Source organism: Haemorhous mexicanus, chromosome 1 (assembly GCF_027477595.1).
Source record: "Haemorhous mexicanus isolate bHaeMex1 chromosome 1, bHaeMex1.pri, whole genome shotgun sequence".
NCBI lineage: Eukaryota > Metazoa > Chordata > Aves > Passeriformes > Fringillidae > Haemorhous > Haemorhous mexicanus.
In genome coordinates, this window is record NC_082341.1 from 25,739,250 (window position 1) to 25,755,560 (window position 16,311).

The 16,311-nt window shown below is 35.7% G+C and overlaps 1 protein-coding gene across 3 annotated transcripts in view; it reads right to left on the minus strand.

The window, feature by feature from the left end:
* Window positions 1-16,311, minus strand: part of COL28A1 (collagen type XXVIII alpha 1 chain) — a 70,435-nt gene that overhangs the window by 26,002 nt on the left and 28,122 nt on the right. For all 3 annotated transcript variants that reach the window (XM_059843645.1, XM_059843634.1, XM_059843624.1), the window contains 12 exons: window positions 15,135-15,203; window positions 13,630-13,698; window positions 12,385-12,453; window positions 11,389-11,457; window positions 10,561-10,629; window positions 9,967-10,035; window positions 8,590-8,658; window positions 7,560-7,631; window positions 5,605-5,673; window positions 5,033-5,104; window positions 4,356-4,424; window positions 1,482-1,550 (listed from right to left, as the gene is read on the minus strand). In XM_059843645.1, coding sequence (XP_059699628.1) covers window positions 1,482-1,550; window positions 4,356-4,424; window positions 5,033-5,104; window positions 5,605-5,673; window positions 7,560-7,631; window positions 8,590-8,658; window positions 9,967-10,035; window positions 10,561-10,629; window positions 11,389-11,457; window positions 12,385-12,453; window positions 13,630-13,698; window positions 15,135-15,203 — 834 coding nt within the window. The remainder of the gene's footprint in view (window positions 1-1,481; window positions 1,551-4,355; window positions 4,425-5,032; window positions 5,105-5,604; window positions 5,674-7,559; window positions 7,632-8,589; window positions 8,659-9,966; window positions 10,036-10,560; window positions 10,630-11,388; window positions 11,458-12,384; window positions 12,454-13,629; window positions 13,699-15,134; window positions 15,204-16,311) is intronic.

Here is a 16,311-nt window from a genome sequence, read left to right on the forward strand (position 1 = left end):
TAAATGAATTAATCTGCTTTTCCAGCCTTTCCAGGGCAGGTTCTAAAGTGTAGCAGTGTGATAAAATGGATGGTGTTTGCTGTTACCTTCCTGAAAGCATCTTCTGAGAAAGCCACTTGGGCAAGTAGAGTCACTCAATCCACACTCACACCACAGCTAGGTCAGCAAGGAAAGATGGAAAGGGTCTCTGTATAGAGCTCCAGTGAGGGTTATTGTAGAGTCACGCTGAAGGAGCCCAGAGACAAAATGCAAAGAAACAGGGCAGGGTCCTGGGTTAAGTATGGGAGCCAATCATTTGGAGGCACGGGAGTAGCACAAAGGGCAGGGCAAAAGGCAATGACCTATGGGGAAAGGGCAGATTAACATAATACTGCAGAGCATCATGGGAGAGGCCCCCTCACTCACCCTAAGGAGTGAGGCATTCTCGAAGGCAGTGGTAAATTCTCCTGGGGTAATATTCTAGAAGCTTCCCTAATAGGCTCAAGGGCCTCCGCACTAAAGCAGTTTTCCAAAGTAATATTATAAAGATAGTTGCTTGTACACCCTTTCAAAACAACAACAACAAAAATATATATACATAAATCTTGCATCTATGGTGATTAAAAAGAAAATAAAACAGCTATTATAATCAAAACCTAATTGATTAAGGAAACGACTGCACAATTAAGTCATGTTCATCACTCCTTTTTATAAGCGTAATAGAGTGAAGTGATTTCTATATTATAGACAAAGGAAATTTAGAGTTTTCAAAAATCAGAAATAAAAGTTTCTGAATGGTTCAATATTCTATTCAGCATCCTCTGGTAGAGGTACTGGAAGAACTGTGTCAAGCCTGGAGTAAATACCGTTACTGGTATTCCTAAAACATTATAATGCAAAAGCTATTGAATTAAGTGGCTTTATTTTGAGCTATTTTGTGTTAGGTAGACATTCACTAATTGATTTCTGAATTTGGGTCTATTGTCTATATTTCCACAAAGTGAAGTGATGGAATTGAGCAGAATATTTTATATGCAGACATGACAAAGTAGAAAGGAAAAATATGTCTAAAGAAGGTTCCCAATTTTAGTCTGCAAAAGAGGTCATAAGAATGGTACCTTTCCCTGAAATACTCCCTTATCAGAAGTGGCAGAAATCTTAAAGAAAGTTGCAGCCAAGATGCCAAGTGACAGAAGTACAATATGATATAAAGTGTGTTAGAGGGGAAGAGTTGAATTTGAAGAACTGTGTTCCTGATGAGGACTTCCTATGGCAAGTTGCAGGATGAGGTACAGTGGACTAGTTATCTATACAATTTTGTGTTTCTTCTTTGTAAAGATAAGAAGTTTATTTTAAAAATAGACATAACATGGAATGATGGAAAAGTTGAAGAATTAGTGAATCCTTTACTTAAAAGGTTCAAGTGGTGTCTATATTCTCTTAGGAGTTTTGCATATGTCTCATGCTTCTTTACTTTTTATCTTTTGTCTAAAAACTCCTACCGTTGGTCCCATTATTGAATTTCCAGGACGTCCATCATCTCCTGGTGGTCCCTTAAATCCTGGATCCCCCTATGCAAAAAGAAACAAATTCAGAATTTTATTATCTATATTCAGTTTTAACTTCAAAAGTTTTACGGAAAAGTATTAGGTTCTTTCTTACAGAGACAATTTTTGAGCTAGGTAACATGAAACCAGCATTTCTAGATGAAGGTTTCACTACCTTCATTCTGACCTCTTTCACACTTCTGTTTCTCCCCAGCTGTGTAAAAGAGCTTGTTCTACCTTGAGAAATAAATTGATGGCCTTAGTTTTCAGATGAAGGTTGAATGTCATAATTCACTTTGAGAGGCCAGATGCACCTGTGGCTCCTGCCTGCTTTTGCCCACAATCAGGCTGTATAACCTTGATCTGTCAGAGCACAAAGAGAACAGGAAGGAAATTCAAAGACAAGTGCTGAGACAGAGTATGCTTAGAAAGCCTATAGATGCAATGGCACAGCACTTCAAAATTGCAAGTTCCATAGTCTGAAGTCTCAAGGAGAAGCTCGAGTTTTCCACAAATATTAGACAGCACAACTCTTTGGTAACAGCTCTGTCAGTGGCTTTCCGGGAAAGCAATCAGGCTTAGAACTCACATTCCTTATGTTAACCCTTCACGGAGCAGAATTTGGCTCCTTCTAGTGTTTAAACTTTGGAAACAGATGTTTCACTCCACATTAAGGAACTTACTAAGAAAATTAAAATTTGCAATGAAACATTTGCAATTACTCAATAAGAAGAACATGCAGCATTTCAGGAAACATTCACTAGGGAATGCAATTAAATGCTCTACCAAAACCACTGTGCAGCTGCAACCATGACAAAGAAATATTAGAAAAAACAGCTTTCTAATGTCACTGTCCCCATATTAGTAACAGCATAATGATTGGTAAGGGAAATAAAACTCCAGTCCTCAGATGTGGGTGTAGCTTAAAAGAAATAAACTCCCAATGGACGCAACCATGGCTGCCCAGGAGGCAAGACCTCTAGCAATCACTAATTACCATCTCAGATACTTAGAGATGTCCCAAAAAGACCTCAGACTCCCAGAAATAACTCCAAGCTTTGAGAAACATTCTCTGCATTAGAAATTTTCATGTCTGTCTTCTCAATTGTAGACACCAGGATGTTTAAGGAACAAAATTAATTTTTATCATTGTACTTTCCACAGCTGAAAGATAAAACTGACCTTTGTAGCCTGTTACATTATTGATCAGCTGTCCAAAACATAGTAGATATTTGTTTAAATCAAAGAACTTATGATGGAACTGAAGAGACAAAGTTTTGTATATTTTTGAAAAATTTGCATTTTATAATTACTCAAATACTTGGGGTTTTTCCACCAGCTACTGCCCATATAAGCCCTGCTCTAAAATTCAGTAAAGAATTTCAAAAGACTCCCACAGACTTCACTGGATTTTGGATAATGACCCATCTGCTATGAAAGTTGTATGAACCGGACTGCACAGAATAAAATCATAGGGAAAAAGACAAGGAACTTTACAAAATTATTTTTCAGCATGAATTTCTTAATGAACAACCTTGACTCCCTTACTGTCTATTTAAAAATGTCACAGTAATTGGAAAAACACAAAGAAGGGAGACTGATTTAATGAAACTTGTCCTCATACAAGCTGTGCCTTTTAGCATGTCACCTGTATTCTCCTCACATAAAGTTTGTCTGGCTATTACAGTTTGAAACCAATATAGGAGATGGGCACCTCACAATCTTCTTTTTTTCTTCTACGGGGTTATATTTTCACTCCAGGTAAAAATATAACCACGTAGAATATAACCCTGAGCATTTTGCATTTTTGTCTTTCTTTTTCCTCCATGCACAAGCAAGTCCAAAACACATCATATCCCTCTGTGATGTCCTATTGCCAGACTGTATATGTCATATATATTGTATATATCATACTGTCCCTTGTATTTGTCGGGCAAGGCACATCTATTTTTAAGGAAGAAGAAAAATGGGGGTGGTATTGCTTCAGAATGATACAATCAGCATTAGTGATTCCCTGACTCTAAAAACTAACACCAAAGGTGAAAAATGTCAACTAAAGTTGAAGTTACCTGACATATTATAACAAGAATTATTTAAGTAACAAGAGTACTTTATTACTTAAACATCACTGAATTTTATAACAAGAATAATTTAAGTAACAAAAGTACTTTATTATTTAAATAGCACTGAATTTTCAAATATTTTTAAAACTTTCAAATTTATCTTTTTTTGCTGAATCCGCCTATTTTACAGAGCAGGACAAGTCCCAGTTATTTCAAGTACATTCTTTCCATAGACAAAATGAGATGGATGTAGCCCTAGCTATCTTGTATATGTAATTTCATTTCAAGTAGGACATACGGGCCAGCTGTTCATTTGGAAGTGACACACAAACACTCCTCAGAAAAAAAAATTCAGCATATAACACCCTAGAACTATACATAAACATATTCTGGCAGGAGTTTAATGCCATATTATAAGAAGCAAAAAGCATGGCAAATTTGGAAAAAAAAAACAACTTCAAACTGATTAAATTCACAGGAGGGACCCAACCAAAACAGAAATCTAGTAAGCTTTTGGGTTTTTTTAAACAAATGGCTTCAGGGGGAAATATTATGTACCAAGTTCAGCCTGCTATTAAAGGCCCTGGCCTCTAACATTGGCTCTTAATTTTTAATAGTTTTTAGTCTCTATTTCTGAAATTCAGTATTTTTGTTCCTACTACAAGGAATTTTAAGTTCCTTAAATCAGATTATTTTAATTTTGACATACATGTACACTTGAAATTTCCAATCTCTGGTCTCTAGGAAATATGTGTCAGATAGTCACCTTTGGTCCAGGAGGTCCCCAAACAGATGCTCCAGGTACACCAGGGGGTCCTGTCTCTCCACGATCACCCTGTTACAAAATGGTATAACGTAGACCTAAACAGACAGTTTGACTTTCTGAACTAAAAACAGCTACAATATAGATCTACCTGCAACACAAGCAATACTGTAAAAAATACTTAAATCAACATATTGTTCTTATGAAAACTGTTCTAAGTTCTATGTTTTAAATAACTATTGGTTGAACTGTGTATTTTACTTTTTTTTTGTTTCAATTAAATTTCTGTCCAGCTTACAATCCAATGGAATAACAAGAACACTTATATTACTTCAATTTCCTTATAATTCATTCAGAACAACAATTACAAAATATTATAACAAAAAGTTAATGATTCAAAGTAAAATATTCTGAAATACTCATGGTTAGAATCACTTGGACAATTTTAGTTTAGCTTATCAGTTCTCATGCATAACTTTATGTAATTATATCTTTAACTATTCTTTTTCTCCTTGAGACAACTGTGTCATTTAGGATAGATGATGGAAATATTTCTGCCTTCCCCTTGGTCTGTTAAGTCTATAAGCATCAGATGCTGGAGAAATTTTTACACTGCATAAGCTTCATAGATTTTTTAATAAAATACAAAGAGAAGGGTTACCATGGAAGAACAAGCTTACTTTTAGTCCAGCTGGGCCTTTTAGTCCTGTAGGACCAATCATTCCTTCAGATCCTTTTTCTCCAGGGTCACCCTGAAGAAAACAAACTTTTTTTCAATCACAGCAAAGATTCATTCATAGCTGCAGTGACAGAAATACCCCAAACCACAACAATAATTATTAACCCATAATTAAAGAGATGTTTAGATGCTCCACTCCAACTGAAATCCTGCTCATTTCTAGAATGTGTCCCAAATGTCCCAAATTATATGAAATGGGAGATAAAAGTTGTCTCTCTACTAATACATCTTTCCCGACTTTAATTTCATATTAACTTCTGAACATTAATGAAAATTCTGTACCGAATTTTTAGGAAATCTCTACTGCCCTATCAACTTTAGGCTCTGTGTTTACGGTCTGATTTTGCTGCACTTGTTCAGGCTACAGAACACATTGCTCTCTCTCTTCAATCCTTTAAAATCATCAGATAAAATAGAGCTGATACTTACGATTTAATGAATAAAAAAGCAGCTCAGAATCCAAACTCTTACAAAAGTCTGTAGTATTTCCCCAGCATGCACATCAAGTCATACCTTTTGACCTAAAAGTCCTTTGCCAGGGGGTCCTTCTGGGCCTCTTGGACCTGCCTCTCCCTTTTCCCCCTAAAAGAGATTAAATTATTAATTACTTTTCATGTAGTTAATTTTACTGATAGAGTTATGAGAAACAATGCTTGCATAAATACTTTCCCCAAAAATGTCAGTAAATATCTGGTTATTTTTTTTCCTACGAAGAATAAAGTATTCTGTCTCTTAAAGCCTTACAATCTCCTGCATTCATATTCCTTATTTTCACAGACATTTGTAATAGTGCCATTTGCAACTGCATCAATCTTTTGGAAGAAGGATTCCATGCATATACTTATAAGAGGAAGAGAAATGCTTGCAAACTTAACAGAAAATGTCTTGATGGACCAATTCTGAGAAGTAATTGTAGACCAATCTATGGACAGTGGCCAATCCAGGCTGAAAATATTTGCCAGGGACGTTACATTAAATAACTCAAAAATAGCCCACACAAAACATTCTATTAAGGAACATTACCTACAAAATATTTATGCATAATACAAGCCAGATTAGTATATAGAGATACCTGTAGGTAATTTAGAGAGTGAAAGGTAGATCAAAATGAGGTTAAAACCCATTTCTGATTTGAACTGTTGATGAAAGTGATATTACAGAGCCTGTTGTTGATAGGCCAGTCTGGATTTCACTTTGGTGAGACATTGTCACACCTGCAAATAACTGCTGTACTATCACCATGCTACTTACTGCAAGCATCCAGCTGTTCTGTGCACTGCCCTGAATACCCAGGATAGCTGCTCAGTGCTACTATTTTTACCTTCAATGGCTTACAACAGGAAAGGTGACAGCACAGAATTAATCATCAGATTACAGGCAATATGCAAGAGAAAAAAACAAAAACTCAGCATAACCATCTGTAACTTTAACCCAATATTTACTCTTAATGCTGATGCACTTCTGATACACTGGAATCTTACTTTTTGAGCAGGGGATGACACAAATTTTAAAAATATAATTAAGTAGCAACAGAAATGATACATATTTTCTCAGAGTGGAAGGCTTACTGTGTCAGGCTGAAGCTTGTCTGACAGGTATTGCACTTTTAGGAGACAAAAATGTGAAGTTGCATTCTTAATAGTAATAGTAATATTTATTACTATTCAAATATTTTCTGATTTAAAGCCCGCAGTCAAAAATGCTGATTTGCCTACACCAAAGTATGTTTAGTTTACAAATTCCACATGTCAGCCAGCTGCTGCCTTCTTATATGAGCTGCATAGTAGTCATCTGGAGGCTCCTGGATTCTCAGCAGAAAAAATGCAAAGCACTGACTTTTGCTTACTCAACAGCTCATTAATTTTGGAAAGAGTACAATTAAAAGTTTTCATTTAATTTGCTCTAAATTTACTATTTTGGGCACTCTGCTTTGCACCCCTCTAAATTACTGTCCACCATTGGGAATTTATGCTTCTTTTTCCAAATGTGGTGGAGTTTCTCCTAGATCCTCAGAGTTTCCCTTGAGAACAAACAGCCCTGGGTTCAGCTGTTTGTGCAGGTTCCTGCACCACAGCTGGCAGCTTGCAGCCACAGCCAGCACCCTGTGAGATGCCCTAAGTCCCACTGATGCAGCATTACTTCTCAGTGTCAGGAAAGACCTGAGCAGGCCATGAGGAACAGGCTAAAGACATGAGCTGTCTGCTCTCCAAGGAGATTGTGACATGGAACAGTATTCAATTGCCCACAAAAGCCAGGGTTGCTTGCCTGCAGCTCGTTTGCTCATTCAGTTGGTAACCACTGTTAGTAGAGTTTGTTGGACACATCTCACACAGTCCCTTATCCCTGGCAGAAGTATTGGCATATGCTTTCCTCAAGGGTGAACTCCACTGCAAACCTGCAAATATTCTGTTCTTCCTGCATCACCCTTTTAGTACACCTCCCACATGTGGTAAAATATATTTCCTTACCTTTTTCCCTGTCAACCCTGTCTCCCCCTTCACCCCCTTCTCTCCTGGGGTTCCTGGAAGACCTGTAGCTCCCTTAAAGAAGAAAAAATTGTTACATCTGCCTATTTAAAAAATCATTTATTCCGTAAAATGGATCCAACATAGTTTGTGAAAATATTAATTAAAGATAAACAATATTTTTCCTAAAATAAAAGTTGTTATTTCCAGTAAGTTAAATACTCTATAGAGACAATAATTTTTAATACCCATAAAGTAAGTATTTGAAATTTCTCTCCAAGTTCCCCACCTATTTCGTAAATCTTGGACTTGTATTAAATAAATTTGTATTTATTCAGTAAATAAAACCATGACTGAATACTGTTTGTTAGTCTGTGCACAATAACAATGCTATATGAATATAATTTACTTGATAAGTGAAACATCTGGGATTTAAAGGATGATCAACCAAAAATGTCCAATAAATGACTGGACACTAACCCCTCATCATTTGTACAAATTGACCAAGGCATTACTTTTAGCATTTACCAGAAAGAATTGAAAGAATTCATAGGAAGCAGTCCTGCCAAACATTTCTTTCATGATCCAAGAAAAAATCTTTAAGATCTCTGTGCCACCTTACCTGATTTTGGAAGCCCAACTTAAGTCATTAAAGATATGGTTAAAAGTCTTTAAAATGGCATCTGAAGCCAAAGCTTTAAGTTTTTTACATCTCTTCCAACACACAGGCAGTAACACTGACAACGCTGTTGTCACAAAGACTGGGGTTTTTTTCTCCATCAGAAAAATCAGGGGGACAGAGTTAGCAACCTTTCTGACAGGCCCTGGAAAGACCCCACTAGTTTAGAAAAGATTAGGGGAAAACTTTGTTGCAGTTATGGTAGTAGCAATGCTTTTACAACACTCACTGAAATTCCTTCTTATTTTGACCACAGTTAATTTATACCAAAAAATCTTCTACTTGGTTTATCAGCAATTAGTGGAAGAATTAAAAGACCATGTAAAGAACAATTAAAAATAAAAGCAAGCTCACTTTAAGTCCTGATGAGCTAATTCCTGGAAGTCCTGGTTCTCCTTTTTGTCCAGGTTTACCTGGTTCACCCTAGCAACAAAAAGTCTTTAGTTTAATAGAGAAACACAGTTTAGCTTCATTGACTACTTGCACAATTTAATTAGCTGCTTACACACAGAGGTGGATGTGATGACATTCTACAATTCTATGATCCTAAGTGGTCAAGATTCCAACTGGAAAATTATGTTCTTTAAAATCCCCTGGAAATTGTAGGACTGCATCTATTTTATTTAACCCTGCAGTGGGCAGAAAGTCGAAGGGAATCACTCCAACTTTATTCCTTAGCCTTCAATACATTTTATTTTTTACTTTACAGGACTATATCAAAAACTCTTTGGTCCCTGAATGAAAAATGAGTCCAAATAAAGAAAAAACAGAGGTCCTGCTTAAGAAAAAGTTTTAGCCTCATAAGTCTTTCTTCCTGTAGTTCTAAACAGTTAAAGAGGTAGGAATTGCATTTTTCAATTTTGCTTTATCACCTGAAGAGAACTGGCCTACCACATAACACGTTTCACACGTACCTATTTTTCTCTACATTAACATTAAATATTGCTGCTTTAACTGCTGCTTACATGCCAAAATTATACCCAGAATAAAATGACTGCTTTTCTCATGCTTTTTCTACAGTAACTAATATCTTCCCTTCACAAATTAAGGTGATTACTAAGCACACTTCTGATTTACAGTTCATTGCATTTGGTCCTGTCATATTTCAGCAATTCCCCTTTCCTCGTCTGACAGTGTTCACCTGACAGTGCACCATTAGAGGCCTGGGCTTTGACAGCAGTAATTGTTTTCCTCACTTTTGTGTTCTCTTACTGCTTTCCCTCCTTCTGTAGTGCAGGGTCAACTAAGTACACTTCAGCTCTTTTCTCTGTCCCAGTCTTTCTGTCTTTGGTTTTGGTTCTTTCTCACGATGACCATCAAAGGCTGAAGGCCAGGCTGAAGGTGTGGTGGGATTATCCTGAAGTCTCAAACCCATCACTGAACTAAAGCTAAACTGTTTGGTAAAATGATTTAATTGAACACAGCAGATATGTGGCACCAAACTCATTAGACACAAAGATGTCTGAAAGATCCTTTTAAAAACATGTGTTCCTTTAGAAACAGAAGTTCATATTCACAAAGGCTAAGGGCTAGTCCTAAGCAGGCAGAAGCCATATATTCCATTTGGGGAAGATCTTGATAATGTGGATGGCTTTCTCTCTAAGATTCAAAAGGAATTATTATCTCAAATAAAGCTACATTTTCTTCTCATAAAACACATTTTTGAAAAGCCTGGAAAAGATACTGTTACATGACAATGCTGCTTTTAAAAAACAATTTCTGAACCATTACCTTTGGTCCTGGCCAACCAGAACCTTGAGAGCCTTTTGGCCCAGGGTTTCCTGGTGGACCCTGTGCACCCTATAAAGCAAAATAAGTGAGTTTTAGTGCATTACACTCTCCCACATCTGAAAATCATCACATGCCCATCTTTCAGTTAATAACAATTTTATCTTATCTTTATAAGAAATCTTCCTTCCAAAATTAACAGAACCCAGAAGATCTTTTGGAATGTTTCAGTTTATCCAACTGCTAAAGGGTATGTTCAAGTTTCAAAGGGTTTGACATTCAGGATTGGTAGGTACTTAGCCTTGTAAAATTTTTATGTACAATATATCACTGCCAAAGCAATGCTATCTGATTTACCTCCTATGCAAATTATTATGCAGATTAGACCAAATTTACATTTGCTTGATTCTAAGACCATTCAAATCAGTCAAAATCAGTTGTATTTAGAAGTTTTTCTTAAAAACTAGTTTGATATTTTTAAAAATGAAAGATCACAATGAGATTTTTAATGTCTTTAAATTAAAATTAGAGCTCTGATAAAATATAAAATAAAAACTTTATGCAAATGCTCATTACATGTCCAAAATGTAGACTTACCTGCCTTCCTTGCTGGCTTGGTCCTGGTGGTCCTGGTGGGCCCTGTGGTCCTACCTCGCCTTGGTCACCCTACAGAAAAGGTATTTCCAATAACTAAATTGCAATGGTCCATACTATCTGATTAACATATTTAAACCAAACACAGAGCAGCAGTCCTCAAGCTGTATTATCTTGAAGTCTGCTGCTTCTATCTGAATTAAATGTGTTTGGAATATCTGGACCTCTGCCTATGAAAACTGATCTAACAAAAATAATGCCCCTTCTTCACTACAAACTCTATCTCCTTTATAATATTGGATGACCACACCTTTAATTTTATTATTAGAAGGATCCATAGCTCATCTTTACATACTGAGATTAAAGATTTTCTTGTACAGAAATACAGACAGTTTCTTGCACAACAATCAGAAGTAAAACTCGCAAATGTAAACACAGCAGCTGCAGAGTATATCAAAAACTTAAAAATATCAGTATTTCTTTGCCTGTTCCAGGCCCATTAGATTAGATGACATAGGGATTTTTGCATTTTAATATTTATCTAAAAATTAAAATATTTCAAATAGAATATTTCTGAAATTATTTTAGGAGGGAAAAAAAAGTACACTTCTTCCCTCATACTCCCAGCTGCATAGAATACAGTGCTCAAAAGTTAACATTAACAGGATCAGCTACTTGCATTGATGAAGCTGCATGGAACAGTGTAACATAGCTGCTCAGATTCAGGTAAAATATACCTTTGTATAGTTGTGGTATTGAAAAAATTAATCTTCATTTAACTATAAATATAATTGATTATAGAAACAATTATAAATACACTCTATGCCTCACCTTGTCACCTTTGACTTGTTCACCTTTTGGTCCCCGAGGACCTGGGGCACCATCAGAGCCTTTTTCACCCTGTAAATTGATGACAGTTTTGAAACTTGTATTTAGGAACTTGTAAAGAACACTGTCCTAGACAAACTGCTCATCACAATATGCATAATGAGGAAAAAAGTATTCCTTTACAAACTAACTAGAAAACTAATCAATGGAATTACCAAATTAGAGAAAAGAAATGGGTTACAATTCATAACAGACTTCATATGCACTCGTGTTTTTGAACATAGGACTTCAAAAGGAGAAAATTAAATACTAGGAGGAAGGAAGTTAGATTTTGAAAACACGGCAATATGCTCCCTAGTCAGAGAGATAGTTCAGAATTGAGTGCAAGGATGTGATTGATGCCTTTTCCATAAAAGGAAGAAAAATCTCGGCTTAGTAATTTAAGGCTCTAGAGAATCTTGAAGCCACTAAGACAGAGGGATAAATTTTGATGGGAAACTCAGTTGTGATTTATTCATAATTTTTTTATTTTTTGTACATATTTTTAAGAAGTTGACATGTATTAATCTAGCAAACATCCTAAATGAGATAACTGTCCACAGAGACTCATCCAACTCATCTTTCAGTTTCCCAAAATGGTAAGGCAAAATGAAAGCAGCTGCTGGATATCTTTTTCCAATACAGAACACAAATAGCTCAGTCATTTCTTGGAAGACAATTTGTCTCACTAGTGCTATCAAAAGAAGTTCTCTCAGTAAACACATAAATAAGAAAATCATTAACTTACTACTGGTAGAGGGGACTGTACAAATTTTTTTTGTAATTACCTGGATAGAATTTCTGAGATCAGTGGGATATTCTGGGAGCACAGTAATTCAGAAAACCAAGATCCATCATCCAGAATTTTATACTAATGGAACTATCAGTGGCCTTAAATAACTTAGACACTACTTCAAATTTGGTCCATAATGTTAAAGAAAGTAACTTCCATAAAACTACCTTATCTCCTTGAATGCCCTGTCCAGTTGAACCTTTTTCACCTGGTGAACCAGGAGGGCCAGGTGGTCCCTGAAAAGAAAAAACATATATATATTCAAAGTATACCAGCAGTTCAATTTTTTATAGAAAACTTCTGCAATTTGCTAGTACAGGATTTTGCAACATTTACGACATTGGTAAGTGAAAATGCTTCCACAATATCTGACTGAGCCCAAGCTATTTAAATGAACTGTAGCAACCATTAGTTGGGTCATTTGGAATGGAACAAGCCAATTCATGTGGATAAGCTGAATGGAATAAGCTGAATGGAGTAAGCTGTATTCCTGTGAATTACATAATTAATGTCCAAAGGCTGTACTCTTACAACTCAAATGAATCTGCAGATTTATTTATAAAAGAATTAGTATTACAGTGAAATGTATTCCCTATAATTCTACATATTTTCATGGTTTTCACAATAAAAATCACCAATTTGAACATGTTTTTTGTACATAATCACAGGTTATATAGGCAACACTAGAGAATGTTAATTTTGATTTAAACAAATAGAGAAATAAGTATTTTTCTAACACTTTCTGTTCTCTTGCAAAACTCAGCTAACTTTCAATTTTTAAAGCTCCTAAGTATTTTTTAAGGATGATCTTGATTAAACAAAAAGTTTCCACATATTTTTGTGAGAAAAAGTCTTTCACAAATGCAAAGTAACTTTCAAAAACACTGGAATTAATCTAACACCCATCTACATTTGTGGCTTTATATGAACAAGATGACCATACATTTTATACAGTTCAGGAAGAAAAAGCAGCCATTGAGTATTAAATCAAGAGCTTGCCAAAGTTCTGTAATTCAAAATATAAAGATATAATTAAAAGCATGTAATTTGGGTCCTTGTTCTTGATTACACATAAGAGTTGAGGGATATTTCATTTCTTTTATTTTCGTCTTCTTAATGTAGACAATTTTTAAGGATTATCATCAATTTAAACAAGTAGGAGTACGTATACATATATATATATATATATATAATTTATTTTCCCAAAACTGACTTGGATGTGGTTTTATTCTCCTGCTTGGACAAGCCACAGGCAGCTATTGATGTATTGGGCTGGAATAGCCTGTGCTGCTCCAGACTAGCTACACGGCAGTTATGGAATCAGTAGCCAATACAACTACTGACAACCAATTACACTCACTAAGACTTATTTTGTTGCATTTAAATTCCCAATGTATATATCACTGACTTACAGGTAATCCTGGCTCACCAATTCCAGGAGGTCCTCGCAATCCAATTCTACCTTCTCGACCTTCAGCACCCTTGTGAAAAAGAAAATTAGAAAGTTCAATCCTAATTCAGCTTGGTACTTTTGAAGAGCATAACATTTATATATTGATGATTTAATGGCATCACCACAAAGACTTGAAATCTAATGTGCAACTTCTCCTAAAGGAAAAAAAAAAAATTCATGATGTTCTAGAAACATTTGTAAGTATCTTTCTATTAGTACTTGAAACACTAGATTGCATTTCAGCACTCAAGACATAGGGGTAACTGCTTAAAATTGCAAAGTCTAATAGATGACAGGGATGAGGGAGTTAACTCAGACTAAATTTGGCTGCAGCACCAAAGCAGGAATGCTCAGGTGTGAGGAATGCTCACTGTAGCCTCTATCTAGATACTTGAATTGAAATCTGCTTCAGTGGAATATGGGATTGCATGGGAACTCCAGGAGCTGTACAGTTTCTCCATCTTCTTACAAGGCATCATAATCTTCACAATTTCTCCAGTTTACTGAGGACTGTGTGCTTCAAGGATAAGGGCACAGAGATTTTTATCTTTCTACGAAGAAGTAAAGATAAAGCAGTAAAGGGGGTGATATTTTGTCTCCATAAACTACTTTTCCTTCTGGAAAGACCAAGTGTTGTTCCTTTTGCATGGCAAAATACTGGTTTCTGAGCTCATAAACCCTCTCTGTGTTCTGGGGTCTGCCCCACAGGAAATATGCAGGAATTCAATGAATGTACAAGTTAGAGCACTAAAAGCAAAAAGTGTGTTAGACCGTGACTTTTGGATCCAAACCATTGGGAAAAGATGGCAGAAAGCTACACCAGAGATTCAGCACTAGAACTAGAGTGAGGTCTAGTTCTGCCCAATTTACATTTCTTGTCTGACTCTGAGATGCAGGTCTCTGACAAAACTCATGTAAATTAAGGAATCATGTTTCCTATGCAGGTGCTTTTGTAGTTTTCCATGAGAAGATCTGGCTGGCCAGCATAGGCAGACATGACTTTTCCAATACTGATTCTACCTTCTAGTCTTTTGCAGTAAAATGAGATGGAGGAAAGAAATGCTGCATGAAAGAATCTTGTAAGAATATCTGTTCCCTAGTGGATGACATGGCAAATCTCTCACTTGGCCATATATGACAGTGACTGAAATGCATTTGTATACCTTGAAGTGTGGTTTACTGATTAGTGCAAGCATCTGCTAGTGCTTCAAAATTATATCACACAGTTAACACTCATTTAAATGGCATTATTTATTACTTCTATCAATAAGATCATCACAAAATTCAAGAGCTGCTGGAAAAGTAAGTAATTTATCTCTATCCTATGTTAATACAAAAACATGTCATACAGTTTTACATTTAGGTGATAAAAGCTCAACTTTGTTAAAACTGTAGATGAGAAATTTCATTTAAAAAAAATGACTAGCCCTAGCTATCATTTAACAAACATATTCTGAGAGTTACCTTGGGTCCTGGCTCTCCAATGCCAGAGGGTCCTGCAGGACCATAGGGACCCGGAGGGCCTTGTTCTCCCTAAAGAGAAAAAACGGAAAGAAACTATTAGTATGAATAAAATTTTAACCAAATTCTGTCAAAGTGTCTTTCCAAAGCCTCATTTAGGGCTGGAGAAATACATTTTTTAAGTAAAAACAAATAAACAAAATGAAAAAAATCTAAACCAGTCTTGAAGAAATATGTTTAGATTAGAAGCAGGGCCAATATCCTGGCCATACAAGATATAATAATTTTATAAAGCCACTCTTTCATATGCATCATGAAAGATAAAAAAAAAAAAAACACCTATTTTTTTTTTGGTCCTATCTTTGGTCCCAACTTCATTCAATATTTTGGTGCTTCCACAGACTTTTCTTGATAGAAAGATGGGTATTTGGAAATGAAGCAGTGCTAAAGCTTGCAACATTGCACTCAAGGTTCTTGCCATTACAATGCACACACAGTATGACTGTTCCTACTGCTATCTTTGACTGCAGCTCCTTATTCTCTCTTCTGTAAACTGTGTTTCTAACAAAGCCAACACAGCCACATAGTTGCTATTTTTTTTTTACCAAAATGGTTTTTTTTTTGTGGGAAGGTGTTTATTTTTTGGGATTTAAACTTTTATTTACTTATAAATGCTATGTGCTGAGTTCTGCAACCTTTCAATGAGAATTTTGCACTTGAGAAGTCAATAGAAGTCTAAAAAATTACATTTCCTCACAAAATCAATCAGTTTTTAATCAGCCAAAGAATGAAGCTAAGGTGCAGAAGTGGAAAGATACAGCAGAGGTAAATAAACAGACTATTCTTGAAGCCTAATTTCTGATAACTATGCACTTGTAGTGCTACTGCTGCAGCTTTAGATCTAGAATAACATGGAACTTGATGCCCAGACTTAAATTCATTCCACTAAAGAACAGTATAATAATTTGGAAATAGCTAGGAAATTTAAAACTTATTCAAAATGCAAGATTTGCTGGCACATGTTCATAACCTAATAAATCAATAGAGCACCAGGAAAAGTTATGACTTAAAAGGCACAAACAAAACTGCTATCACTCAGTGGAATAGCATATCTCCACATAGGACACTGATAGGGTGTTAGCAACATTGATATTGTGTTAATGTGGATTGTGCATGCAAC